General features: G+C 33.0%; 3 protein-coding genes across 5 annotated transcripts; 1 reads left to right on the top strand and 2 right to left on the bottom strand.

Moving 5' to 3' along the window:
• Positions 1-301: 301 nt before the first annotated feature.
• On the top strand, positions 302-3,623 carry LOC105127071 (uncharacterized). The gene is made up of 3 exons (XM_011028186.1): positions 302-457; positions 1,631-2,128; positions 2,962-3,623. The coding sequence occupies exons 1-3, from the start codon at positions 382-384 to the stop codon at positions 3,486-3,488; spliced, it is 1,101 nt and encodes a 366-aa protein (XP_011026488.1). The 5' UTR covers positions 302-381; the 3' UTR covers positions 3,489-3,623.
• A 7,079-nt stretch (positions 3,624-10,702) lies between these two features.
• On the bottom strand, positions 10,703-15,268 carry LOC105127069 (GTP-binding nuclear protein Ran-3-like). Of its 3 annotated transcripts, none has more exons than XM_011028182.1 (8): positions 15,209-15,268; positions 15,036-15,105; positions 14,651-14,707; positions 14,435-14,552; positions 13,745-13,834; positions 13,466-13,645; positions 11,260-11,337; positions 10,703-11,038 (listed from the first exon to the last, which is right to left on the bottom strand). In XM_011028182.1, exons 1-8 carry the CDS (start codon positions 15,209-15,211, stop codon positions 10,969-10,971), a joined length of 666 nt encoding a protein of 221 aa, XP_011026484.1. In that variant the 5' UTR covers positions 15,212-15,268; the 3' UTR covers positions 10,703-10,968. The 3 variants fall into 3 exon arrangements, with proteins under 3 accessions (XP_011026484.1, XP_011026485.1, XP_011026483.1); XM_011028183.1 differs by lacking the exons at positions 13,466-13,645; positions 13,745-13,834 and adding exons at positions 11,435-11,614; positions 11,718-11,807; XM_011028181.1 differs by lacking the exons at positions 10,703-11,038; positions 11,260-11,337 and adding exons at positions 12,684-12,934; positions 13,296-13,373 and having other exon boundaries at positions 15,209-15,267.
• Positions 12,638-24,126, bottom strand: LOC105127070 (GTP-binding nuclear protein Ran-3-like). The gene is made up of 9 exons (XM_011028185.1): positions 24,048-24,126; positions 23,884-23,953; positions 23,458-23,514; positions 23,239-23,356; positions 22,575-22,664; positions 22,292-22,471; positions 22,117-22,194; positions 21,785-21,895; positions 12,638-12,828 (listed from the first exon to the last, which is right to left on the bottom strand). Exons 1-8 carry the CDS (start codon positions 24,048-24,050, stop codon positions 21,826-21,828), a joined length of 666 nt encoding a protein of 221 aa, XP_011026487.1. The 5' UTR covers positions 24,051-24,126; the 3' UTR covers positions 12,638-12,828; positions 21,785-21,825.
• Positions 24,127-25,907: the final 1,781 nt, after the last annotated feature.

Below are 25,907 nucleotides of genomic sequence, written 5' to 3'. Positions count from 1 at the left end.
TTCTACAGTCATATACTCTGAATTAAAACAAATTAAAGTCATCTATTTTCCCATGATAAATTACAGGACGACATTTAGATAAAAGGTGGACATCCATGTCTTGGCTTGCATAAGCTATGGGAAGGGAAATCATGTGACCATGAACAGCATCTGTCTTCATCTTCTACCAAAAGACACGTCAAGATTTTGGTTTCATTATCATAAAACAATTAAAATGTATGTATGATACATGTCAGTCTTGCTATTTCTTTCAAATCCAAGGGCTTTTTTGCCTCACGGCATGCATATAAGCTCGTGCTCTCTCCCTCCTTTGCACTACATGCCTCCTCCTCCTCCTCTTCTCTTTCTTTCCCTCGGACAAGAAATTGTAAAGGACTTGAAATGAGAGGAGCCGCCTTGTTGTTGTCGGTGCTGCTGTTTGCCACTAATTGTCACTTTGCCTTCTCTTTCATAGAAGGTAAGCTTCAGAGCTCGAAGACACTTGCATATGTCTTCATGATGTACATTGTTTTCACAACCTTAAACACAGTAGCTAGCTAGTAGCTACTACCCACCATGATGTTCCACCAAAAACCCACCTGGTTTCATTGTTTTGACCCTTGATAGGATCATCCAAAGCATTTTGGTCCTCATTAATATAGTTGGCAAAGTCTCTTGTGCACAAATCTCTAGGCAGGTCTCTCACAGCCATATTTTGCACCTTGTTTGCTATTTTCTAGTCCCTAGAGTAGTGATTAATCAGTACCAATTCATCTTTTTTCACCATTCTTGACCTTATAAATTGCTTAGCCACACACAGTCTGTTCCAGCAAAATTTAGAGGTTTCGATTCTTGCAGTGATGAAGATGTTCAAAAACAGAGTCGCCATTAAGTTCAATAGATCAAAATACTGGTTTTTTCTCAGTGGTTTGGTTCTGCTTCAAGTATATCTATGGCAGTTTTTGTTTTCACGGTACAGCTATATTTAAAAAAAAAAATCTATTCTTTTATGGCAGGTTTTTTTTTTTTTATATTATTTTTTTTAAAATCATTTTGAATTGAACCACTGTAGCTCATCTTTTGTGGAAAGCATAAAGGGCATTGCATTCCAGGCTGAGCCAGTGAGGCACGTGATCCTTAAATTGTATATAGCACCAGTCGTACCACCTTCCTATTTATAGCTTATAACACGTCACTCGTCCCTTTACCAAAATATTTTACACATTTTTTGCTCCTGTCCTTTTCTTACTTTCTAGCTTCCCCCACTCCCTTTTTTTTACTAAGATTTCACATATAATTTAGATATTATTCAATTGAACATGACCTAAGATGGTCATGAGAGAGACATGGAATCTTGTATTTACAAAATCATTATGATTTAATTATATAACATTACAAAATGAGTTGAATGCAAAGAATGTTTTTGTCGGATAGTATATAGCAGGGATGATAGTTGAAGCACGCTCCACTTGAGAAACTAGACCTTGGGATCGAGCCACCGTTTTCCACCACCATCATTGTACTGAAAAGAATTATCTTTTTGCATGTTTTCACATTTATTTTCTTAAATGAACATCATGGTCTCATGGTCTTCTAAGTTTTTTTTGTAGTAAGTTTTCTCAAGAAGTTGAATTTGTTCATCATAATGCAGGGCTAGTAGAGAATGGCAACTTCGAGAATAGCCCGAGGCAATCGGATATGAAAGGAACACAGATGATCGGACGCTATGCATTACCAAATTGGGAGATTTCAGGCTTCGTGGAGTACATCAAAGCAGGCCAGAAACAAGGGGACATGTTGCTAGTAGTGCCAGAAGGAGCCTATGCAGTAAGGCTTGGCAATGAGGCATCAATTAAGCAGAGACTGAATCTTACAAAGGGAATGTACTATTCCATCACATTTAGTGCAGCTAGAACTTGCGCTCAAGAGGAAACATTGAACATTTCGGTTTCTCCTGAATGGGGTGTGTTGCCAATGCAGACATTGTATAGTAGCAATGGATGGGACTCGTATGCTTGGGCATTTAAAGCCTTGATCAGTCCTGTTGAGTTTGTTATTCACAATCCCGGAGTTGAAGAAGATCCTGCTTGCGGTCCACTTATTGATTCAGTGGCAATTACATCCTTATATCCTCCTAGACTAACAAATAGTAAGTTCCTTGTAAATTTTCTATGCATCAGACTTATGGGTTGCTAGGCATCAAATCATCAAGAAGGATACAGAAATATAGGACAAGTTGTTGATGTCAAGTTAATGGGTCCTCATTCAATTTTGCCCCTCAATGCCACTGCAATGAGAGACCTACAGAACACTGTCTCAACTTGATATTTAGCCCTTAGTAAGTAGCAGGGCACTCAAGGACTATCTTCCCCGGTTTGCCCACAATATTTATGGACTGGCCTTTAAGTATAGAAATTTGGTACCACTTATTTTCTAGTCGTTTTCACCAGGGGACAAGTATAGGAAAGTAACAGGACTAGATTATCAAGAGGACAATGGTCCAAGTAGAGAAAAGGATTGGAGAATAGTATAGGTAATGTTTGCTTTGTATGACTGATAAGTAGTCTGCAGTGTTTGCTTTGTATGACTGATAAGTAGTCTTAAATTCAGTTCTAAAAATGTTAACCTGCAAGTAGTCTGCAAATTAGCTATAATTAACTCGGCTCAATGGATTTAAGACATTAAGATGCTTTGTAACATTCTGTCAATGAAAGAATCCTAGCGGTAAATAGCTATAATTAACTTGGCTCAGTGGATTTGAGACATTAAGATGCTTAACTTGCGGCCTGCAGATTGCAACTTGACCTGTGAAGAGCCCCGTATTTAATGACTACTTGATGCTCGGGTCCCATTGCAGTTGTTCCTTTCTGTTTGAACTTTGAATCGTTACTCAACATGGTTCTCAGTTATTGTGTCCTGCTATAAGCACCAAAATGCTGAGTTAATGCTAAACCACTTACGATTTTATGCTATATTTTGCAGAGAACATACTAAAAAACGGGGGATTCGAAGAAGGTCCTTATGTGTTTCCTAACACGACCTGGGGTGTCCTAATCCCACCCAACATTGAAGATAAGCACTCTACACTCCCTGGCTGGATGGTTGAATCCCTTAAAGCTGTTAAATACATAGATGTAGAACACTTTTCAGTGCCTCAAGGACGACGTGCCGTAGAACTTGTAGCAGGCAAAGAAAGCACCATTGCACAAGTAGCCCGTACCGTAATCGGCAAAACCTATACCCTCTCATTCGCAGTAGGAGATGCCAGCAATTCATGTGAAGGGTCAATGGTTGTCGAGGCGTTTGCCGGCAAGGACACACTCAAAGTTCCCTATGAGTCTAAGGGCAAAGGTGGATTTAAGCGTGCTGTGCTCAAGTTTGTTGCTGTTTCTACTAGAACAAGAATAATGTTCTATAGCACATTTTACACCATGAGGAGTGATGACTTCTCTTCTCTTTGTGGACCTGTTATTGATGATATCAAGCTGTTGAGTCTCCGTGGAACATGAATCATTAAAAGCTAATTAAGGTTATTGATAAGTCTTTATTAGGTTGGATGTATGAATTTCGTTGTCACGGTTATACTATGTATGAATATTTTTGCTATATAAGAGAGGCAGGCAGGCAAGGGGTTTTAAGGGTGAGTTTTTAGCATGATATATCAAGAAAAATGAGAGTATATATTTTACTAATATCAGGGTAGTTTATAGTAGTAGTGTGATTTTATGAGAGTGGTGTTCTGTATTATTTTTAGCAAAAATAAAATGAAGTTTTATAAGTATTCTTGATTTGAATGCTTGGTGAATGTTCATCTCCCAATGCTCTTTGACATTACAGGACTACAAATGCTTGAATCTTGAGCATTTGATGATAGTTTTTGAAAGATGAATCAGTATCATTCCAGGACGAACAGTTTTCTGCTCGGCAGAAACAAGACTTGCAAGCAGCTAATTTCCGGGAGAGGCCAAAGGCTCAGAAAATAAGAGTCACCACACATCCTGCTAGACGCCATCCCCAGTTGATCATCTCTCATGTCTAGTCCCATAGGCATTACGAGGAAGGAAACAGGAGAGAGAAGAGAAAGTGCCCTGCTTCAGATAACCACCTGTGCTAGCTAGGCAGCCAATCCACTCGCTGGCTTCTTTGTAAATTTGATAGAGATGCATGGTTACCACCCATTCTCTATCCTGGACCCAATCAATCTGCATATTGTTGATTGGAAGTCCATCAAATGGACTTCAAGAAGGTTTAATATTGTCGCACCCTCCCGCGCGCAGTGTTCGATAACGATTTTTTTTGTAATAATTTGCTTGATTGATTCTTTGAAGTCGCTACCTAGTATTATGGTCACTAAAAAATCTAATTGATCTTTCAGAGATTTTAAAGCAAGAAATTGGTTGCATAAAAAAAAAGTATTAGCATTCCTAGTACGTCCTACCTAAGGTAAGCTGCTTGGTGTTTAGTTTGTCTTATAATTGTTATGGTGTTGGTGTTTTTTAATCCCAACAGTTTTCTCGGCTTGATTCTAACTAAATTTATTAAAATAGAAATCCAAGAAGATTTAAAGTGTTTTACAAGCTTATTTTTCCTTTGGTATTTCAAGAGTTTACGACTCGTAAATCACGAGGAGAAACAAAATTTTAGAAATCTAGGGTGCTTTAAATGCCTATTTTTGCCTTAGTGTTTTATAATCTCACGGCTCGTAAACCATGAAGTAAAAAAATTTGAAATATCCTCGATTATAATCAAGGCTTCTTTCAAGGATGTGTGTGGATTTATTATTCCTAGAAAATTATTTTGGATATTTACCATTCTGGGTTTCTTTATCCAAATATTAATGGTAAATAATAACAAATTATTTCCAATAATATTTTGGATATTCATCCTTTAAGGATTTGTTTATCCAAACATTAATGGTGAATAATAGATGAATTCCCTCCAAAATAAGATTTTTATATTTTTTTGGAATATTGGCCAATACCCTTTGGAATTTTACAAACATGTTGTAAAATCCAGAAATACAAGAAAATAATTTTTTTTTGTTGAAGAAATCATGCAACACACAACAAAAAAAAACATTTTTTTGTATTCGGTCCAAATCACAAGCATCATAATTAAAGGCAAACATTACAATAAAAAGTAGCAAGCCATCATATATATTGTAAGATTTACAAAAAAAAAAAAATCTTAAAACAACTCATAAAAAAAACCATTCAAAAGCCAACTAACTTAAAATCCTATAACTGGAAAATGGAATACGTCTGTATACGCAAAGGGAAGCCAAGGTTCTGACACCAAAGTTTGAGCTAAAAAAAATGATGCAGTGCAGCCATACTAATCTCATACGAAAGGAGAAGAACCTAGGCAGCATGCTCTATTCCCCGTATGTTAAAGACTAAGACTAAAGAAATAAATGGCAGCTACCTCGTTTTAAAGAAAACAGAAACAAGTTCTTGAAAAGAACGAACAGCAAACTCTAAATATACATACGGCAATGAAGAAAAAAAAAACTGAGGCTCATACCTGCTGATATGGCATGTTTTAAATGTAAAAGATGACGTGCAAGCCGATGGACAAAGCTTGTGCCTTCTCACCTCAAGCATCCACTAGGCAGTAGCCTTCTGATTCTTTCTCTTCACTCTTCCAGGACTGCCACCTCCAAGTGGACTTTTGAGAGAAAAATCAATGTGTTTCTGGGAGCCAAACCTGTTCATCCTATGGAGAAGGTCTTCACCTTCGAAGATTCACCGTTGGTTCTTCTCATCCAGGGTGAGAAACATTCTTGCAGCATTACTGATGCGGCTTAGGGACGCCGAGTCCTCAAAAGAGCAGAGTGAGCAGAGACTAACAAGGGTAAAAGGTCTATGCTAATGAGAGGGAGAGGGAACAGTGTGCGTCTCTGTTTTATTTTAAAATCAGGGGGTGGCTGCTTCGTTTTTAAAAAGATGAGAGGGGGGAAGCAGGGGCGGAGCTGGGTTCATTTTACAGGGGAGGTCAAAATTAATATAATAATGTATATATTATTAAAAAATTTATTTATTTAAATTAAAAATATTAAATAATAGAAAATATTAAAAAAAATTGCAGGAGCCCGGGCCCCTGCTTGCCACCCCCTGGCTTCGCCCGGGGGGGAAGAGCTACAACTTCTTTGATAGAAAGGATAGGTTTAGGTTTTTCTTTGTGTTTTCCCTATTTTCTGAAAAATTGCCCCCCCTTTGAGTATGTTTCTCCCCTCATTTAGGTCAGCAGTCGAGGCTTCTATATAGCATATATATGGCTTTATTTAGGAAACAAATATTACATTAACTCTAGGGTGTAATATTGGGTGAGCAGAAATAGAGAAATAGAAAACCAGAATATTTGATTCTGATTTTGTGATCAGTAGTGATTTCTTTCCTAGTTACAGGATGGTGCGGCTCTTTTATTTCCTTCCATAGAGTCAACTGCTTTCTTTGAAATGAGACAATAAAAAACATGGTCTGCTGCTCCAAAAATCAGGCATGATGAGAAAGGAAAACAACAGATAAAAAAGGAAAGAAATCAGATGGAGAGTGCAGCTGTAAAGTCTTATTTTCCTTATTCGGTGTGATAAAAATCCTGTCATTTATGATGATCCAACACCACTCTACAGCTTTCAATATCCTTCTTCAATTCTATCCCTCATTTTAACACTTTTCGATTCAGTCCTTGGTCCAAAAAAAATCCTTCAAATCAGTCCGGCGAACTTGGGCAATATCCTTCTCGCGGCAGAATTCTCTACCTTCACGTTAGATATTCAAACGGGAACATCTTGAGCCTCTAATATTGAAATCAAGTGATTCAAAAGCTCAAATTCATCTACACGTCCAGGACTAAAACTTTGATGAAGGAGTCGAAGTGAGATAAAATCTTTTTACAGAACAGAATCTAGCAGTGATTCGGTTGGTTGAAAGGGATTTCTGGATCTAACTCAAAAACTGACGAATGCCGAAAATCCTGATATGACTGAAAGTATGAACTAAGAACAAAAATCACAAAAACTAGGCCAAAAATAGAATTTTTTTTTTAGTGCAGACTCGGGTCAATATCCTTCTCGCGGCAAAAATCTTTGCCTTCACATTAGATATTCAAACGGGAACATCTTGAGCCTCTGATATCGAAATCAAGTGATTCAAAAGCTCAAATTCATCTACTCATCGAGGACTACAACTTTGATGAAGGAATCAAAGTGAAATAAAAAAAAAATTACAGAACAGAATCTAGCAGTGATTTGGTTGGTCGAAAGGGATGTCCGGGTCTAACTCAAAAACTGATGAATGCTAAAAATCCTGATATGACTGAGAGTATGAACTAAGAATAAAAATCACAAAAACTAGGCCAAAAATAGAATTTTTTTAGTGCAGAATCAGGTCAATATCCTTCTCGCGGCAGAATTCTCTACCTTCATGTTAGATATTCAAACGGGAACATCTTGAGCCTCTGATATCAAAATCAAGTGATTCAAAAGCTCAAATTCATCTACATATCTAGGACTATAACTTTGATAAATAAATCGAAGTGAAATAAAATCTTTTTACAGAACAGAATCTGATAGTAATCTAGTTGGTCAAAAAGGTTCTTGATCTGACAATGCTAAACATCCAAATCTGACTGAGAATTTGCTTTAAGAACAGTGATCCCTAGGACCTAATAAAGGTATAGGTCAATTTCTCAACATGTCATGAGTGATAGAATATAGTTAAGATGGTCAACTATCATACGAAACCAAGTCAGAATCAGAGTCTAAGTTGGAACAAAAAAAAATTATGACAACAACAAAAACATTTTTTTTTAATGCAAATTCTGAGGGATTTATCCAATTTTAAAGATTAGATAAAGAAGGAATGAATTTATCATTATGAAAACTCTTGATCAACCTAAGAAAATAAAGGGGTAGGATAAAAAAAAGCAAAAAACAGCTCAAACAAAGTTTCAAAAAAAAATATTTCTCTCTGCTTTTGTTAATATTTTGGTGAACATGAGCTAAACTTCTACACTTAGTTCAAAAGAGATATGCACCATCTCCAACACGTGGGGTATAAAATTGAGTAACAACAAATATGAGTTGCTTACTGGAAATAGATTGCACTAATTGTTTGGTGGCTCTATGTTTTGCCGCTGATATAACTAATTTTTTTAAAATATAAAAAGAATATTAAAAGAGATAAGATTTTTTATTTTTTACAATGTTATAAAACCTAGTCAAGAAGGTAAATATTAAAACAATTTGACTTTTTATTTAATTTGAGTTTTATTTAAATTATATGGAAGCTAATCTGATTTAAATTAATTGATTTTATAGAATCAAATATAATTTTAATGACGGGTAAAAACACAACTTAACTTAAAAAAAACTTTAGACGACAACTTTTTAAAAAATAAATATTGAGATAAAAACAAATTGAAGCGACCTTGATCCCCACACAACTCAATTCATGAACTCTATTGAATTTAATAATTGTTTTATAAATATTTTTATTTAATTATATAATAAAAATAGATATAAAATTAAGCATCAATATAAAAATAAATATTTATTTGAGAACGTGATAATCTTATAAAAAGCAAACAAAAATAAATCATGTAGTCTATTTCCCAACTAATTTAATATTAAAAAATATATATAAAAAAAAAAGCATATTTGATCAATTGGTAAACTCGTTAAACATGTGAATCGAGTAATGCGAGTTAACATGTTAAACCTGTGAATCAGATTATGGACACTACTAAGATTATAATTTATTTTATTTTGAAAATACTTTTTATTTAATTGTGTAATAACAAAAAGAAAATATCATAAAATTAAACACAATTTAATACCCATACTTTTTTTAGACCATGATAACATAATAGAAAGTAAATCAAAATCAATTATTAAACTAAATTATTAAGTAACTTACTATCTAAAGATGAAATAAAAAAATTTAATTAATTAAAAAAAAAGGTATACTCGTCAGATCAGCGAACCAGGTCAATCAACCAGACTTATGAACAGGTACATGAACTTTATAAAGTTTAATAACATGAATTTCTATTAAAATAATTTTTTTAAACTATATGAGAAAAAATAGATGATAAAAAATTCAAGTTCAATTAAAAAAAAAACACTTCATCAACTTGTAAATCAAGCAACCTAAAGTTTAATAACATGAATTTTCTATTAAAATAATTTTTAAAAACTATATGAGAAAAAATAAATGTAAAAAATTCAAGTTCAACACTTCATCAAACTTGTAAATCGAGTAACCTGCGTTGCCTTATAAATCACAAATCACGCTAATCTTATAGAAATATAAAATAACATGAAAAAAATTATAAAATTAAATTCTCGATTATCTCAATATTAAAAGATAAAATTAACAAAAATAAATTAAATAAAAAATTATAATAAAAATTCAATAACAAAAAAAAAATATTGTATATTACTATTATAATCTACGGTGCTGCAGATGTGAATAAACAGTGATTTTCTATACCCTTAATGTTTTGTTAACTAGATTTTACATGAGGCATACTTCAAAGCTAATTTTTATATAAATTCTGACAATTAAAATTAAAATAAATATATGGAAGAGCTTGTAGTGTTTAAATTGAAGAGACGAATATTTAATTTTTAAGTTGAAATCTCTACATCTTATTTATGCATGATGAAAAAATATTTGTATTAACAATGTTATTTTTTAATAAAAACACAAAATATTTAATATAACTATTTACAAGAATCCCGATTATTTAAGTTAAAGAGAGAAAACAGTTATTTCATGAGACAAAATATCATTTCTTTATTACTTTATTTTTTATAATAAAAACATATCTTTTTTCTATGAGTAGCATGTTTTATAAACCAAAACCTATTATATTCTAAAAAAGAAAGTTTCAAAAAACAAAAACCATGTCTTTATTGTTTTTACTAATTCTAGTGTTCACGTTACGTTGCAAATTAGATCATGTAAATTAAATTGTAAAAAAAAAAAAAACAATTGTTGTTAATTAAGAAAAAAGTTCATTATTTTTTCAAAATTTTAATTTTTTTTCCTAAAGTCAGAATAAATAGAAATCTATAAGTCTCTCCATGCTTGTAAAAGTTAAAAATTAATACAAAACTGGGTACGGACCAAAGCACAAGGATTCAATTGCCTAAACTGAAACTAGAAGGTTGTCTTTGTAGGAAATTAATAACATAAAAGTAACTTCTAGTGTCATTAAACCCTTGATATTCAAACTTTTATCGAAATGGTAATGGGAAATTTATATATTTTGAATAGATCCCCTCACCTCACCTTTGTCTTTCAACAGGTTCCTAAAGATTCAGTTAGTTTGAGAGAGCACCCCCATGGCGAATATGTTTCAAGAACTATGAATAACTTGTTAAGAGTTCGTAATGCCGTTGCAGCAAGTCAACTTTTTGCCAAATTACAAAGGTAATTTGATTAACTGGCGCAAATCCTTGTTTGCTGTGGAAATGGTGGTGATGGGGATTGCTGCCATCAAGTTTATTGTGTTTCAAATTTGGTCGTATCACTGTTTTGAAAGCCCATTTGTTGATCTGATAGTCTGAAAAAGGCATGTTTCGTTTGAACCGGTTCTTACAGGCAAAGCCGAATCACTGTAACAATTTAACAAGATCATTTGCAGCCTCTAGGTTTTCGTTTATTGTATTAGTCTATAAAATGAATGAGAAGCCGCCCTGGTTTTAATTCATAGCAAAAAAAACGAAAAAAGGATGGTATAATCAGCACAGCGCTAGAAATTCAAGGACAGAGCAACACCAGGAGCATCCTGCATAGATTAGTACCATAAAAAAGGATGGTATAAACAGAACAAGACACCCCCTGCAAAATGATGAATGGGCAACTCGAGACGAACAGGTCAGTGATAGACCTGAAATCATTCAGTTTATACCATATCTTCAAAACCATACAATCAAAGCCTCTCAGATTCCAACAAGGACCATGTCTCTTCTATTCTTTTTTACTCAAACGCATCATCATCGTCATCTGGAAGAGGTTGGCTAGCAGCAGCAGCAAGTTCAGCTTCATGCCTGTTAAAAGTATAGGAAGCAAGAACAAATGTTAAAAAATAAACTGATGATATGAATATAAATGACAGGATATAAAGAGAAACAAGTCGTGGATGATTTGCTGTATCAACTATTTAAAGAAAAAGAATCCAACGGACACACAGATTTGTAAATATCCATGGAGAATAGAGAGCAAAAGACTGATAAAGGATGGCTAATCTTAAACACCACAAAATACTTACTGTGCTTGTGCTACAAGGTCGATAGGCACTTCTGGGGGAGCCAAGGCTGGAGTCTCAACAAAATGCAAGTTAGGATCCCTACAGTCACAAAACAATCCCAAATATTATCACTTCGCATCAACAGGGATTACAAAAGGGTGAACGCATTCAGATTGAAATTATGATGATTTTTTACCCAGCAAGTTTTCTAGCAAGGTACAAGAATGGCTTCTCAAAATTATAGTTGCTCTTAGCTGAAATCTCATAGTATTGCAGGTTCTTCTTCCTGTGAAAGGTAACCTGCTTTGCCTTCACCTGCCTGTTCTTTACATCCACCTTGTTTCCGCAAAGGACAATAGGAATGTTTTCACAGACCCTGAAGAGTAGACAGCAGATAGTGGTAAAAAAAAATGTATGAGATGAGCTTGACAATAAGAATTGAATTTAATTTCAGATCAGAACAAACAACTCTAACACACCTGCAAAGATCCCTATGCCATGTAGGAACATTCTTGTATGTCAATCGAGCAGTAACGTCAAACATGATTATAGCACAATTACCATGGATGCTGCACCATAGGTACAATTGTAATGCAGTTAGTCACTTCAACATACCAAGAAACAAAATTACTGAGAGGGTCAGGAAATAGAAAAGAACCTAGTACAAAAAGGTTTGCTAAAATCCAGAATAAACCCTCTAGGCATATAAACTAATCCATGCTTTAAAAAAGGTTTAGACTAATCAATTCACAAAGGACAAACTAGATCTACTGATGTAAAGAGAAATGTTGTTCAGATATTCAGGTGTGCAAAACAACAAAGTGAAACTAAGACATCACTCAGAATCTGTGACATCAACCAAGATCCTAAAACCTGGAATATAACAATAACATGAACAATAACCTTGAAGACAAATCCCCCATAAAAAAAAAAAAAAAAAAAAAAAAAAAAAAAAAAAAAAAAAAAAACGATAGCAACACTAGAACAAATCAAAGCATGCCAAGTGACATTCATTCGAGATTCGTTTAATTATTAGAATTATTGATAAGATGGTAGCAAGCTAGACCGGCCACTATTGCCTTAAATTATAATGGAACGCCCCTTCCCCATTGTATAGCCTCCATACAAATCCTCTGCGGCTGAAAATCCAAGGAATTAAAGAAGATCAAATGTAGAGGCATGCTAAGATTTTACTAGCGCCACAAACATCCGAGTCACTCAATTTGCCTCTGGATTTTATTTGGTTTATAAAATGAAAGTGAAGCCATGTTTTAATTCACACTAGACAAAAAGGAATCACCATAATCACATCGCGAGCACTCATTGAAAAGGCCGTGATTTTAATCATTAATCAGCACAACGCTTGCAAATTTAGGATATAGAGCAACACTAAGCATCCTACAGACATCAATCAGCAGTATAAAACCGTAGGTACGGGGATGGAATGCACAAAGCTAGACACTCCCCTGGAAAATGATGAAATGAGCAACTCAAAACAAAGAGGTCAGGCAGAGACCTGAAACCACTCAATTTATACTCATACAAGTCAGAGGACATAAATCCATATCCTTGAAACCATATAATCAAAGCCTCTCACTCCAACAATGACAAAGCCCCTTCTATTCTTTATTCAAATGCATCATCGTCATCATCTGGAAGAGGCTGACTAGCAGCAGCAGCAAGTTCAGCCTCATGCCTGCGGAAATTACAGGCATCAAGAACAAATGTTAAAAACTAAACTGGTGGTATCTACCAAAATGACATAATAGAGTGAGACCAGAAAAATAGCATGGATGGTTTGCTATATCATCTGTTTAAAGATAAGGAATCAAACAAGCCTCTTATATACTTGCTAAACACACAAATAGTCATGGTGCTATATGGATTCATTTTCATTAAATTTGAGAAATTCTTTTTTTTTCCCTTCTGTGTGTAATTGTGTATGCCTATGTATAAACAATGCACAGAATATGCATGCAGAATTGTAAAGATCCATGGACTAGAGAGAGTAACAGGCTAACAAAGAATAACTAATCTAAACAAAACAAAACACTTACTGTGCTTGGGCTACAAGGTCGATAGGCACTTCTGGGGGAGCCAAGGCAGGAGTCTCAACAAAATGCAAGTTCGGATCCCTGCAGTCACAAAACAATTCAAAAAACTATCGCTTGGGGTCCACAGAAATTGCGAGAGTGAAAGCATTCTGATTGAAAAGATTATCCTTTACCCAGCAAGTTTTCTGGCAAGGTACAAGAATGGCTTCTCAAAATTATAATTGCTCTTAGCTGAAATCTCATAGTATTGCAGGTTCTTCTTCCTGTGAAACGTAACCTGCTTTGCCTTCACCTGCCTGTTCTTCACATCCACCTTGTTTCCACAAAGAACAATTGGAATGTTTTCACAGACCCTGAAGATTATGCAACACAAAGTGATAAAATGTATTAAATAAATCAGCTTGGCAAAAAGAATTGAAATTAATAGATCATGAACAAAGAACTCAACACACCTGCAAAGATCCCTGTGCCACGTAGGGACATTCTTGTATGTCAACCGAGCAGTGACATCAAACATGATGATAGCACAATTACCATGGATGCTGCACCATAAATTCAATTGCGAAGCAGTTAGTAACTCCAAGATACCAAGAAACAAAATTACAGAAGGACAGGATCAAGAAATATAAAAGTACACAACCAAAGATAAAGGTTGTTAAGACCCAGAATACACCTTCAAGGCATATAAACTAATCCATTAATCACAATTGAATTTAACATAATCAATTCACTCAAGAAACAGCCTAAATCTAACAGCTGTAAACAGAAATGTATTCAGATATTCAATTGCTGACAAAACAACAAAGCGAGACTAAGACATCTTGCAGAATCTGTCAACAACCAAGATCATAAAACCTACTACACAACTATTACACAAGCAGTAGTCTTGTAGACAAATCCCCCGTAAAAATAAAATTGATCACAAACAACCGTTGCACTCGTCACGTTTTTCATAAAATAACATCTCACAATCTATGTAACACAAGCAGTAATCTTGTAGACAAATCCCCCATATAAATGAAATTGATCCAAAAACATTTTTTGCATTCTTCATGTTTTCCATAAAATAACATCTCACAATCAGCACATAAAATTTCACATAGAATATCAAGAAAGGTAAAATCTTACAATAAATCACTTACTAGTATCCATCTCGAAGACCACCAAACTTCTCTTGACCAGCTGTATCCCAGCAATAGAATCTTATTTTGCCACAGTTAGTGAAGAAATCCAACGGGTGCACTTCCACGCCAATAGTTGCTGTATTCATCACAAAAACATCAACCAATCAATAAACAAAAAACGAACTAAAACATAAGATTATTCGAAAATAACAAACGAAATATATATTAACTTACGCTCGTATTTCTTCTCAAACTCTCCGGTAAGATGCCTCTTAACGAATGTGGTCTTTCCTACAATTCAAAACCATCCAGATGCCACAAGTCAGAACCCAAAACAAAATGAACATTAAAAATCAAAACCCCAAAATGACAATTTTCACAAACAAACATTCTCTTCATGTTATCAAATACCCAGAAGCTAAGAACCTAAAATCAAAAACCCAAATTGCAGACAACAGAAAAATTCAATCTTTCTATGAAAAAGCCAACTTCCCTTTAGGAAAAAAAAATCAAAACCCCAAATGCCAAAGAAAATCACTACAAATCAACATAAAACCCAGATAAAAAAAACCCGAGACAGATTTAACCGCACAGAGCTTTGACGAAGATAAATTTATACCTGTACCACCATCACCAACAATTACAAGCTTGAAGCTTGGATAATCAACAGTTTGCTGATTCGGCAAAGCCTAGAAATAACCAAAATCCAATAAATAATATTAGTAACAAATCAATAACATAACGAGAGATTGCAATTAGATCTAATTAAAGCAAAGAACGATAACCACTCACCATTTTGGGTTAATTTTTCAAAATAGCGAAGCTCGAGAGACAGAGAGAGAGAGATTGAGGCAGTTCTTAAAATGATTTTATAGAGAGAGGTTTTAAGGAGATCTTGTGCGGTAAGGTTCAGGGATTTGGAAGATCTGGAACGTTGGTGAACGTGGGCTTCGTTACGTGGAGGGTGGATATTCAAAGAGTGACGTGTGTGTAGAGGATGGAAGCTATGGGTTTTCAAAATTCAAACTGGTTCAGGTGGCTTAAGTTTGACGCACGAATCTAGACCGTCCGATTTTTGGGAATCTAGGGTTTGATCTCTTGACGTGTGGGTCGTGTATTGGAATTATGCTCGCTGTGTTCAGATTTTTTTTTTACTTTTAGATATGATAAATTGATAACTTTAATTAAATACTATTTTAATATTTAATTGATAACCGAACATGGAATGAATATATTAAATTATTATAACCTAAAGATAACAAATTTTGTCCCGTTTAATATATAAATTAATATTTTTTTATATATCAAAATTATATATATTCATGACTCAATTAAAAGATTTTTATAAAATATAACTCCAACATTTTTTTCTAAAAAATAATTTATATCTATTTCATTTCTAATTTTTTTAATATATTGATAAGCTCTATATATTATTTTTGTAGAAAATTATATGATATGATTCTTATTGTAAGTGTAGATTTACATTGTTTGGTTTTCTAAAACATATATATTTAGTAAAAATGATAAATTTAAATTATTATTTTTTTTGAATATTGGCCAATACCCTTTGGAGTTTTACAAACATGTTGTAAAATCCAGAAGTGCAAAAAAATAATTTTTGTATTTAAGAAATCCATGTAAAAACACATTTTTCAAAACTTCAAATATTTGTTATTTAGAGGAAGTTCAAAAAGATGTTAGGGTATTGACCGTATGCAACACACAATAAAAAAAATAATTTGTATTCGGTCCAAATCATAAGCATCGCAATTAAATGCAAACATTACGATAAAAAGTAGCAAGCCATCATATATATTGTAAGATTAAAAAAAAATTAAAAACAACTCATAAAAAAAACCATTCAAAAGCCAACTAACTTAAAATCCTATAACTGGAAAATGGAATACTTCTGTATGCGCAAAGGGGAGCCAAGGTTCTGACACCAAAGTTTGAGCTAAAACAAATGATGCAGTGCAGCCATACTAATTCATGCGAAAGGAGAAGAACCTAGGTAGCATGCTCTATTCCTCGTATGTTAAAGACTAAGACTAAAGAAATAAATGGGAGCTACCTCGTTTTAAAGAAAACAGAAACAAGTTCTTGAAAAGAACGAACAACAAACTCCAAATATACATACGGCAAAGAAGAAGAAAAAAAAAATGAGGCTCATCCCTGTTGATATGGCATGTTTTAAATGTAAAAGATGACATGCAAGCCGATGGACAAAGCTTGTGCCTTCTCGCCTGAAGCATCCACTAGGCAGCAGCCTTCTGATTCTTTCTCTTCACTCTTCCAGGACCACCACCTCCAAGTGGACTTTTGAGAGAAAAATCAATGTGTTTCTAGGAGTCAAACATGTTCATCCTACGGAGAAGGTCTTCACCTTTGAAAATTCAGCGTTGGTTCTTCTCATCCAGGGTGAGAAACATTCTTGCAGCATTACTGATGCGGCTTAGGGACGCCGAGTCCTCAAAAGAGCAGAGTGAGCAGAGACTAACAAGGGTAAAAGGTCTATGCTAATGAGAGGGAGAGGGAACAGTGTGCGTCCAGAGAGAGAGATCTCTGTTTTATTTTAAAATCAGGGGGTGGCTGCTTCGTTTTTAAAAAGATGAGAGGGGGGAAGCAGGGGCGGAGCTGGGTTCATTTTACAGGGAGGCCAAAATTAATATAATAATGTATATATTATTAAAAAATTTATTTATTTAAATTAAAAATATTAAATAATAAAAAATATTAAAATTTTTTGCAGGGGCCCGGGCCCCTGCTTGCCACCCCCTGGCTCCGCCCCTGGGGGAAGAGCTACGACTTCTTTGATAGAAAGGATAGGTTTAGGTTTTTCTTTGTGTTTTCCCTATTTTCTGAAAAATTGCCCCCCCTTTGAGTATGTTTCTCCCCTCATTTAGGTCAGCAGTCGAGGCTTCTATATAGCATATATATGGCTTTATTTAGGAAACAAATATTACATTAACTCTAGGGTGTAATATTGGGTGAGCAGAAATAGAAAAATAGAAAACCAGAATATTTGATTCTGATTTTGTGATCAGTAGTGATTTCTTTCCTAGTTACAGGATGGTGCGGCTCTTTTATTTCTTTCCATAGAGTCAACTACTTTCTTTGAAATGAGACAATAAAAAACATGGTCTGCTGCTCCAAAAATCAGGCATGATGAGAAAGGAAAACAACAGATAAAAAAGGAAAGAAATCAGATGGAGAGTGCAGCTGTAAAGTCTTATTTTCCTTATTCGGTGTGATAAAAATCCTGTCATTTATGATGATCCAACACCACTCTACAGCTTTCAATATCCTTCTTCAATTCTATCCCTCATTTTAACACTTTTCGATTCAGTCCTTGGTCCAAAAAAAATCCTTCAAATCAGTCCGGCGAACTTGGGCAATATCCTTCTCGCGGCAGAATTCTCTACCTTCACATTAGATATTCAAACGGGAACATCTTGAGCCTCTGATATCGAAATCAAGTGATTCAAAAGCTCAAATTCATCTACTCATCGAGGACTACAACTTTGATGAAGGAATCAAAGTGAAATAAAAAAAAAATCTACTCATCGAGGACTACAACTTTGATGAAGGAATCAAAGTGAGATAAAAAAAAAATTACAGAACAAAATCTAGCAGTGATTTGGTTGGTCGAAAGGGATGTCCGGGTCTAACTCAAAAACTGATGAATGCTAAAAATCCTGATATGACTGAGAGTATGAACTAAGAATAAAAATCACAAAAACTAGGCCAAAAATAGAATTTTTTTAGTGCAGAATCAGGTCAATATCCTTCTCGCGGCAGAATTCTCTACCTTCATGTTAGATATTCAAACGGGAACATCTTGAGCCTCTGATATCAAAATCAAGTGATTCAAAAGCTCAAATTCATCTACATATCTAGGACTACAACTTTGATAAATAAATCGAAGTGAAATAAAATCTTTTTACAGAACAGAATCTGATAGTAATCTAGTTGGTCAAAAAGGTTCTTGATCTGACAATGCTAAACATCCAAATCTGACTGAGAATTTGCTTTAAGAACAGTGATCCCTAGGACCTAATAAAGGTATAGGTCAATTTCTCAACATGTCATGAGTGATAGAATATAGTTAAGATGGTCAACTATCATACGAAACCAAGTCAGAATCAGAGCCTAAGTTGGAACAAAAAAAAATTATGACAACAACAAAAACATTTTTTTTTAATGCAAATTCTGAGGGATTTATCCAATTTTAAAGATTAGATAAAGAAGGAATGAATTTATCATTATGAAAACTCTTGATCAACCTAAGAAAATAAAGGGGTAGGATAAAAAAAAGCAAAAAACAGCTCAAACAAAGTTTCAAAAAAAAATATTTCTCTCTGCTTTTGTTAATATTTTGGTGAACATGAGCTAAACTTCTACACTTAGTTCAAAAGAGATATGCACCATCTCCAACACGTGGGGTATAAAATTGAGTAACAACAAATATGAGTTGCTTACTGGAAATAGATTGCACTAATTGTTTGGTGGCTCTATGTTCTGCCGCTGATATAACTAATTTTTTTAAAATATAAAAAGAATATTAAAAGAGATAAGATTTTTTATTTTTTACAATGTTATAAAACCTAGTCAAGAAGGTAAATATTAAAACAGTTTGACTTTTTATTTAATTTGAGTTTTATTTAAATTATATGGAAGCTAATCTGATTTAAATTAATTGATTTTATAGAATCAAATATAATTTTAATGACGGGTAAAAACACAACTTAACTTAAAAAAAACTTTAGACGACAACTTTTTAAAAAATAAATATTGAGATAAAAACAAATTGAAGCGACCTTGATCCCCACACAACTCAATTCATGAACTCTATTGAATTTAATAATTGTTTTATAAATATTTTTATTTAATTATATGATAAAAGTAGATACTTATAAAATTAAGCATCAATATAAAAATAAATATTTATTTGAGAACGTGATAATCTTATAAAAAGCAAACAAAAATAAATCATGTAGTCTATTTCCCAACTAATTTAATATTAAAAAATATATATAAAAAAAAATTTAATATTAAAAAATAAAAAAATAAAAAAAGAGCATATTTGATCAATTGGTAAACTCGTTAAACATGTGAATCGAGTAATGCGAGTTAACATGTTAAACCTGTGAATCAGATTATGGACACTACTAAGATTATAATTTATTTTATTTTGAAAATACTTTTTATTTAATTGTGTAATAACAAAAAGAAAATATCATAAAATTAAACACAATTTAATACCCATACTTTTTTTAGACCATGATAACATAATAGAAAGTAAATCAAAATCAATTATTAAACTAAATTATTAAGTAACTTACTATCTAAAGATGAAATAAAAAAATTTAATTAATTAAAAAAAAAGGTATACTCGTCAGATCAGCGAACCAGGTCAATCAACCAGACTTATGAACAGGTACATGAACTTTATAAAGTTTAATAACATGAATTTCTATTAAAATAATTTTTTAAAACTATATGAGAAAAAATAGATGATAAAAAATTCAAGTTCAATTAAAAAAAAAACACTTCATCAACTTGTAAATCAAGCAACCTAAAGTTTAATAACATGAATTTTCTATTAAAATAATTTTTAAAAACTATATGAGAAAAAATAAATGTAAAAAATTCAAGTTCAACACTTCATCAAACTTGTAAATCGAGTAACCTGCGTTGCCTTATAAATCACAAATCACGCTAATCTTATAGAAATATAAAATAACATGAAAGAAATTATAAAATTAAATTCTCGATCATCTCAATATTAAAAGATAAAATTAACAAAAATAAATTAAATAAAAAATTATAATAAAAATTCAATAACAAAAAAAAATATTGTATATTACTATTATAATCTACGGTGCTGCAGATGTGAATAAACAGTGATTTTCTATACCCTTAATGTTTTGTTAACTAGATTTTACATTAGGCATAATTCAAAGCTAATTTTTATATAAATTCTGACAATTAAAATTAAAATAAATATATGGAAGAGCTTGTAGTGTTTAAATTGAAGAGACGAATATTTAATTTTTAAGTTGAAATCTCTACATCTTATTTATGCATGATGAAAAAATATTTGTATTAACAATGTTATTTTTTAATAAAAACACAAAATATTTAATATAACTATTTACAAGAATCCCGATTATTTAAGTTAAAGAGAGAAAACAGTTATTTCATGAGACAAAATATCATTTCTTTATTACTTTATTTTTTATAATAAAAACATATCTTTTTTCTATGAGTAGCATGTTTTATAAACCAAAACCTATTATATTCTAAAAAAGAAAGTTTCAAAAAACAAAAACCATGTCTTTATTGTTTTTACTAATTCTAGTGTTCACGTTACGTTGCAAATTAGATCATGTAAATTAAATTGTAAAAAAAAAAAAAACAATTGTTGTTAATTAAGAAAAAAGTTCATTATTTTTTCAAAATTTTAATTTTTTTTCCTAAAGTCAGAATAAATAGAAATCTATAAGTCTCTCCATGCTTGTAAAAGTTAAAAATTAATACAAAACTGGGTACGGACCAAAGCACAAGGATTCAATTGCCTAAACTGAAACTAGAAGGTTGTCTTTGTAGGAAATTAATAACATAAAAGTAACTTCTAGTGTCATTAAACCCTTGATATTCAAACTTTTATCGAAATGGTAATGGGAAATTTATATATTTTGAATAGATCCCCTCACCTTTGTCTTTCAACAGGTTCCTAAAGATTCAGTTAGTTTGAGAGAGCACCCCCATGGCGAATATGTTTCAAGAACTATGAATAACTTGTTAAGAGTTCGTAATGCCGTTGCAGCAAGTCAACTTTTTGCCAAATTACAAAGGTAATTTGATTAACTGGCGCAAATCCTTGTTTGCTGTGGAAATGGTGGTGATGGGGATTGCTGCCATCAAGTTTATTGTGTTTCAAATTTGGTCGTATCACTGTTTTGAAAGCCCATTTGTTGATCTGATAGTCTGAAAAAGGCATGTTTCGTTTGAACCGGTTCTTACAGGCAAAGCCGAATCACTGTAACAATTTAACAAGATCATTTGCAGCCTCTAGGTTTTCGTTTATTGTATTAGTCTATAAAATGAATGAGAAGCCGCCCTGGTTTTAATTCATAGCAAAAAAAACGAAAAAAGGATGGTATAATCAGCACAGCGCTAGAAATTCAAGGACAGAGCAACACCAGGAGCATCCTGCATAGATTAGTACCATAAAAAAGGATGGTATAAACAGAACAAGACACCCCCTGCAAATGATGAATGGGCAACTCGAGACGAACAGGTCAGTGATAGACCTGAAATCATTCAGTTTATACCATATCTTCAAAACCATACAATCAAAGCCTCTCAGATTCCAACAAGGACCATGTCTCTTCTATTCTTTTTTACTCAAACGCATCATCATCGTCATCTGGAAGAGGTTGGCTAGCAGCAGCAGCAAGTTCAGCTTCATGCCTGTTAAAAGTATAGGAAGCAAGAACAAATGTTAAAAAATAAACTGATGATATGAATATAAATGACAGGATATAAAGAGAAACAAGCCGTGGATGATTTGCTGTATCAACTATTTAAAGAAAAAGAATCCAACGGACACACAGATTTGTAAATATCCATGGAGAATAGAGAGCAAAAGACTGATAAAGGATGGCTAATCTTAAACACCACAAAATACTTACTGTGCTTGTGCTACAAGGTCGATAGGCACTTCTGGGGGAGCCAAGGGTGGAGTCTCAACAAAATGCAAGTTAGGATCCCTACAGTCACAAAACAATCCCAAATATTATCACTTCGCATCAACAGGGATTACAAAAGGGTGAACGCATTCAGATTAAAATTATGATGATTTTTTACCCAGCAAGTTTTCTAGCAAGGTACAAGAATGGCTTCTCAAAATTATAGTTGCTCTTAGCTGAAATCTCATAGTATTGCAGGTTCTTCTTCCTGTGAAAGGTAACCTGCTTTGCCTTCACCTGCCTGTTCTTTACATCCACCTTGTTTCCGCAAAGGACAATAGGAATGTTTTCACAGACCCTGAAGAGTAGACAGCAGATAGTGGTAAAAAAAAATGTATGAGATGAGCTTGACAATAAGAATTGAATTTAATTTCAGATCAGAACAAACAACACTAACACACCTGCAAAGATCCCTATGCCATGTAGGAACATTCTTGTATGTCAATCGAGCAGTAACGTCAAACATGATTATAGCACAATTACCATGGATGCTGCACCATAGGTACAATTGTAATGCAGTTAGTCACTTCAACATACCAAGAAACAAAATTACTGAGAGGGTCAGGAAATAGAAAAGAACCCAGTACAAAAAGGTTTGCTAAAATCCAGAATAAACCCTCTAGGCATATAAACTAATCCATGCTTTAAAAAAGGTTTAGACTAATCAATTCACCCAGGACAAACTAGATCTACTGATGTAAAGAGAAATGTTGTTCAGATATTCAGGTGTGCAAAACAACAAAGTGAAACTAAGACATCACTCAGAATCTGTGACATCAACCAAGATCCTAAAACCTGGAATATAACAATAATATGAACAATAACCTTGAAGACAAATCCCCCATAAAAAAAAAAAAAAAAAAAAAAAAAAACAGCAGAAAAAAAAAACATTCTTCATCTTTTTCATAAATTAACACCACACAATCAGCACAAAAGATTGAACATGGGATATCTAAAAAGATCTTGCAATTAAGCACCAAATCATCCTCGTTGCATAAATCCTGATAGTTGAAACCCACACACTTTGTTTACAAAAATCTAGAATTGAAACAAAAAATCACTTACTAGTATCCATCTCTAAGACCACCAAACTTCTCTTGACCGGCTGTATCCCAGCAATAGAATCTAATTTTACCACAGTTAGTGAAGAAATCCAAAGGATGAACTTCCACACCAATAGTTGCTGTATTCACCGAAAATATGTAAATAACTTAATAACTAGCGCACTACAAAACCAAGACAAGCACACAAGAATCAATCAAAATAACAAAAGTTAAAACTTACGCTCATATTTCTTCTCGAACTCGCCAGTCAGATGCCTCTTCACAAATGTTGTTTTCCCTGCATTGAGCAAACACCCAGAAGCCAAAAATCAAAAAACCCCTATGCTCTTAATAAAATAAAATAAAAAATCAACACCCTAAATCCAAAAACCAATCAAAAACCAAAACCCCGAATCCCTTCCAACCAAACAAATTTGTTTTTCTTTTTCAAATACCCATGTTCTTCAATAAAAAAGAATCAAAACCCAAATCCCCTTTTTCACAAATATATCTCATCTTCAACCCAGAAGAAGAAAATCAAAACCAAGTCCAAAAAACACCAAGAATCAATGCAAATCAACTAATCCAGATCAACAAACTTCAAAAATCACAAAAAAATGACAAATTTAACCAAAACAGAATCTCAAAAAGAGATATACATACATACCTGTACCACCATCGCCAACAATCACAAGCTTGAAGCTTGGATAATCAACAGTTTGCTGATTCGGCAAAGCCTACACCAATTACCAAAAAGAAAATAAAAATGAAATCTTGAGATTATTGCTATATAGAAAATGAGAAGTGAAAACATGGGCTTTATTTGCTCACCATTTGAGTTTTAAGACTTGGAATTGAAACAGAGAGAGCTACCGCTACTGCTACTATTGGATTTGAATTTTAAAAGGCGAAGCTTAAAGCTGCCACCAACGCTGCTGAACCATAGGTATTGCTCAGCTTCACATTTTGCCCGTTCGACATGACTTTTTTTAAAAGTAATTTTTAAATTATTTATTATTTAAAAAATAATAAATTATTATTTTTACCTATTTTTCATAATTTTAATATATTAATATTAAAAATAAAAAGATATTAAAATAATATATTTCCAATTAAAATATATTAAAAAAAAGTGAAATAGAGTTGATTCTTATGCCAATGAAAACAGACTTAATTATATATTTTTAAGGCTATGCTTATTTTTTGAAAAATCATTTTTTAGAAATTATTTTTTCGTGTTTGTTTATCATTAGAAAAGTTAGTTAACGGAAAATAGTTTTTGGTTAACAGAAAATATTTTTTGACCAAAGAAAAATTTGACTTAATTTTTAGAAAAGTATTTCTTTTTTTACTGTGTTTGTTTTCTAAAAAGTGATTTTCGAGAAATCATTTTCTAAACTTTCTTGTGTTTATTTGTTGTTATGAAAGTTGGTCAAAAAAAAATATTTTCTAGTAAAAAAAATTAGCTTGGTTTTGAGAAAAATGTTTTTCTGGAAAATTTGGGCAGTTTAAAATTTATTTTAAAAAAAAAAAAACTATTTTCTAGCAAACAAACGGGGTCAATAATTGGTTATTTACAAATAAATTCAGTTAAAAAAAACTACTTTCTAACAAATAAACGGGTCAATAATTGGTTATTTACAAATGAATTCAATAAAAAAATTTTAAAAAAAACCAAAACAATTAGTTAGTTCTCAAGTGTAAATGGAGATAGTATTTGTTTTGTAAGGTATTTTTTATTTAAAAATATATTAAATAAATTTTTATTTTTAAAATTTATTTTTAATATTAAAACTATCTTTTTAAAATTTATTTTTGATATTAAAACTATCTAAAATTCAAAAAAAAAACACAAACACTTAATTGGATAAGCTAAGTGTTGGTTCTTTTGCTAGTTCAGTGAAGGAAAGCTTTCTCTCTTTATTTTATTTTTTCCCCTTGCAAAAACACGATGAGAAACAAAAACTAGGTAGCTGGCAGCCTGCATTAGCATATAGTTACCTAAGATGGAGATTTAACGAGAAAATTCAAGGTCCATTGAACATTTCATTAAACAAAGAATTGAAATGGGAAATGGGCTGACATCTTGAGAGTGATCCGAAGCTTCAATCTCAATAACCTAGTAAAGGGAAATGGGCTTACAACTTGTTTCGACAGTTGGAAATCTTGACGAGGGCATTGCTGGCCATGGTGGATGCTGCAGCTGCTTCAGCATGCTTGGGTGGCCATGGTGGATGCTGCAGCTGCTTCAGTGTGCTTGGGTGGCCATGGTGGCGTTCAGGATGAGGCTGTTGATTAACGTGATTGGATTCCTAATTCTTTGGGATATAACCTGGTTACTAGGAGCTGGGTTTGTATTGAATTCTAGGGTTTTTTTGTTTGTGTTTGTGAGGTTTCCAGCGATACCGGAGGATGTGTGAAGTCTAATGTTGTGGGTGTTTTTGACGGGGGATGTTCTTATAGAATCCTGCAATATCAGTGTATGTTATTGGAATATACAGAACAGTGTGGAGTTTAGGAATTCAGGCCTTGCAAGGTTCAAAAGATGAATTCTCAGCCTAGGAATATTAAGAAAACAACAGTACTAGTGTTTGGCATGTAGTTGGATTTAGAAAAATTTTAAAATTGTTTTTTTTTAATTAATATTTTTTAATGTTTTTTTATCATTTTAATACGTTAATGTCAAAAATA

The sequence above is a fragment of the Populus euphratica genome, unplaced genomic scaffold (genome assembly GCF_000495115.2).
Source record: "Populus euphratica unplaced genomic scaffold, PopEup_1.0 scaffold50.1, whole genome shotgun sequence".
Lineage (NCBI taxonomy): Eukaryota > Viridiplantae > Streptophyta > Magnoliopsida > Malpighiales > Salicaceae > Populus > Populus euphratica.
The sequence above is the reverse complement of the archived record's forward strand: the minus strand, read 5'-3'. Positions and strand labels throughout refer to the sequence as shown.

Bases quoted from the DNA above. Each gene is read 5' to 3' on its own strand.
- LOC105127069 (XM_011028182.1), bottom strand. The intron at 14,553-14,650 runs GTAAGTTAATAT...TGATGAATACAG, and splicing joins GTTTGAGAAGAAATACGAGC to CAACTATTGGCGTGGAAGTG. The intron at 11,039-11,259 runs GTAAGTATTTTG...TACTTTTAACAG, and splicing joins GACCTTGTAGCACAAGCACA to GCATGAAGCTGAACTTGCTG.
- LOC105127071 (XM_011028186.1), top strand. From the start codon at position 382: ATGAGAGGAGCCGCCTTGTTGTTGTCGGTGCTGCTGTTTGCCACTAAT. The intron at 458-1,630 runs GTAAGCTTCAGA...ATCATAATGCAG, and splicing joins TGCCTTCTCTTTCATAGAAG to GGCTAGTAGAGAATGGCAAC. The intron at 2,129-2,961 runs GTAAGTTCCTTG...TATATTTTGCAG, and splicing joins TCCTCCTAGACTAACAAATA to AGAACATACTAAAAAACGGG.
- LOC105127070 (XM_011028185.1), bottom strand. The intron at 22,665-23,238 runs GTAAGTGATTTT...CCTATGGTGCAG, and splicing joins GGTCTTAGAGATGGATACTA to CATCCATGGTAATTGTGCTA. The intron at 21,896-22,116 runs GTAAGTATTTTG...TACTTTTAACAG, and splicing joins GACCTTGTAGCACAAGCACA to GCATGAAGCTGAACTTGCTG.